The sequence below is a fragment of the Psammomys obesus genome, unplaced genomic scaffold, assembly GCF_907164565.1.
Source record: "Psammomys obesus unplaced genomic scaffold, mPsaObe1.curated_primary_1811, whole genome shotgun sequence".
Taxonomy (NCBI): Eukaryota; Metazoa; Chordata; class Mammalia; order Rodentia; family Muridae; genus Psammomys; species Psammomys obesus.
In genome coordinates, this window is record NW_026593891.1 from 1 (window position 1) to 2,109 (window position 2,109).

The 2,109-nt window shown below is 47.9% G+C and overlaps 1 protein-coding gene across 1 annotated transcript; it reads left to right on the plus strand.

The window, feature by feature from the left end:
- Positions 1-6: 6 nt before the first annotated feature.
- Positions 7-1,738, plus strand: LOC129684286 (protocadherin gamma-A8-like; the record flags this gene model as incomplete). The annotated part of the gene is made up of 1 exon (XM_055617393.1): positions 7-1,738. A coding segment is annotated over one exon (1,689 nt), but the record flags the coding sequence as incomplete, so codon positions are not given.
- Positions 1,739-2,109: the final 371 nt, after the last annotated feature.

Sequence of the window (2,109 nt, forward strand, 5' to 3'; positions counted from 1 at the left end):
AAAGTCCTTGAGAACGTGGCCCCGGGCACGCTGCTGCTCACGGTGAGAGCTAGCGACCCGGATGAGGGTGCCAATGGGAAAGTGACATATAAATTCCAGAAAATTAATGAAAAACAGTCGCTGTTGTTCCATCTTCATGAAAGCACTGGAGAAATGACAGTAGCAAAGAATCTGGACTATGAAGAATGTTCATTGTATGAGATGGAAATACAGGCTGAAGACATAGGGGCGCTTCTGGGGAGAAGCAAAGTGATAATTATGGTAGAAGACGTAAATGACAATCGGCCAGAAGTGACCATTACATCCTTGTTTAACCCAGTATTGGAAAGTTCTCCTCCTGGTACAGTAATTGCCTTCTTGAATGTGCATGACCGAGACTCTGGAAAGAACGGCCAAGTTGTCTGTTACACACATGATAACTTACCTTTTAAATTAGAAAAGTCAATAGATAATTATTATAGATTGGTGACATGGAAACACTTGGACCGAGAAAAGGTCTCTGTCTACAATATCACAGTGATGGCCTCAGATCTAGGAGCCCCACCTCTGTCTACTGAAACTCATATTACCCTGATTGTGGCAGACACTAACGACAATGCTCCTCGATTTCCTCATACCTCCTACACAGCCTATATCCCAGAGAACAACCTGAGAGGCGCGTCCATCATCTCATTGACTGCACACGACCCTGACAGCCAGGAAAATGCCCAGGTCACCTACTCTGTGTCTGAGGACACTGTACAAGGAGTGCCTTTGTCCTCTTACATCTCCATCAACTCAGACACTGGCGTCCTGTATGCACTGCAATCTTTTGACTTTGAGAAGATGCAAGACTTGCAACTATTGGTTGTTGCCAGCGACAGCGGAAGCCCACCGCTCAGCAGCAATGTGTCACTGAGCTTGTTTGTGTTGGATCAAAATGACAACACACCCGAGATTCTATACCCTGGCTTCCCCACAGATGGTTCCACTGGTGTGGAGCTGGCGCCCCGCTCTGCAGAGCCTGGATACCTGGTGACCAAAGTGGTGGCAGTGGACAAAGACTCAGGACAGAACGCCTGGCTGTCCTACCGCCTTCTCAAGGCCACTGAACCTGGGCTTTTCTCGGTGGGGCTTCACACGGGTGAGGTGCGCACTGCACGGGCCCTGCTGGACAGAGATGCCCTCAAGCAGAACCTGGTGATGGCTGTGCAGGACCACGGCCAGCCCCCTCTCTCTGCCACTGTAACTCTCACTGTGGCGGTGGCTAACAGCATCCCTGAAGTGTTGGCTGACTTGAGCAGCATCAGGACCCCTGAGGCACCGGAGGATTCTGATCTCACACTTCACCTGGTGGCGGCAGTGGCTGTGGTCTCCTGTGTCTTCCTTGTCTTTGTCATTGTTCTCCTAGCACTCAGACTTCAACGCTGGCAGAAGTCTCGCCAGATCCAGGGCGCCATAGGTGGACTGACTCCTGCACCTCCGTCACATTTTGTGGGCATCGACGGGGTACAAGCTTTTCTACAAACCTATTCTCATGAAGTCTCACTCACTTCAGGCTCCCAGACAAGCCACATCATCTTTCCTCAGCCCAACTATGCAGACATGCTCATTAACCAAGAAAGCTGTGAGAAAAACGATTCGTTATTAACATCCATAGATTTCCATGAGAGTAAAGACGAAGATGCTTGCGCTCCGGTAAGTTCAGTTCTCTGACTTCTCATAGGAATTTTGAGATATGCCAAAAATTCTGTGTACATTTAAGTGATGGTAACATAAAACTGAACATATAAAAGTCATAGATTGTTACTTAGTTTGTTTTCAAAGGGGTTGGACACTAAGTAACAGTCTATGACTTTTGGAACATAGGTTAGTTATTAGAGCGCTTGCCTGGTTTACACAAATCCTGAGTTTGATCCCCAGCACCAGGTAACTGAACTATGTGAGACTCTGTCTCAAAACGTTCCAAAGAAGGCTGATGGGAAAAGCTTAGACAAGAGGCTAGAGAGATGGCTCAGAGATTAAGAGCACTGACTGCTCTTCCAAAGGTCCTGAGTTCAATTCCCAGCAACCACATGGTGGCTTATAACCATCTATAATGAGATCTGGTGCCCTCTTCTGGCATGCAGG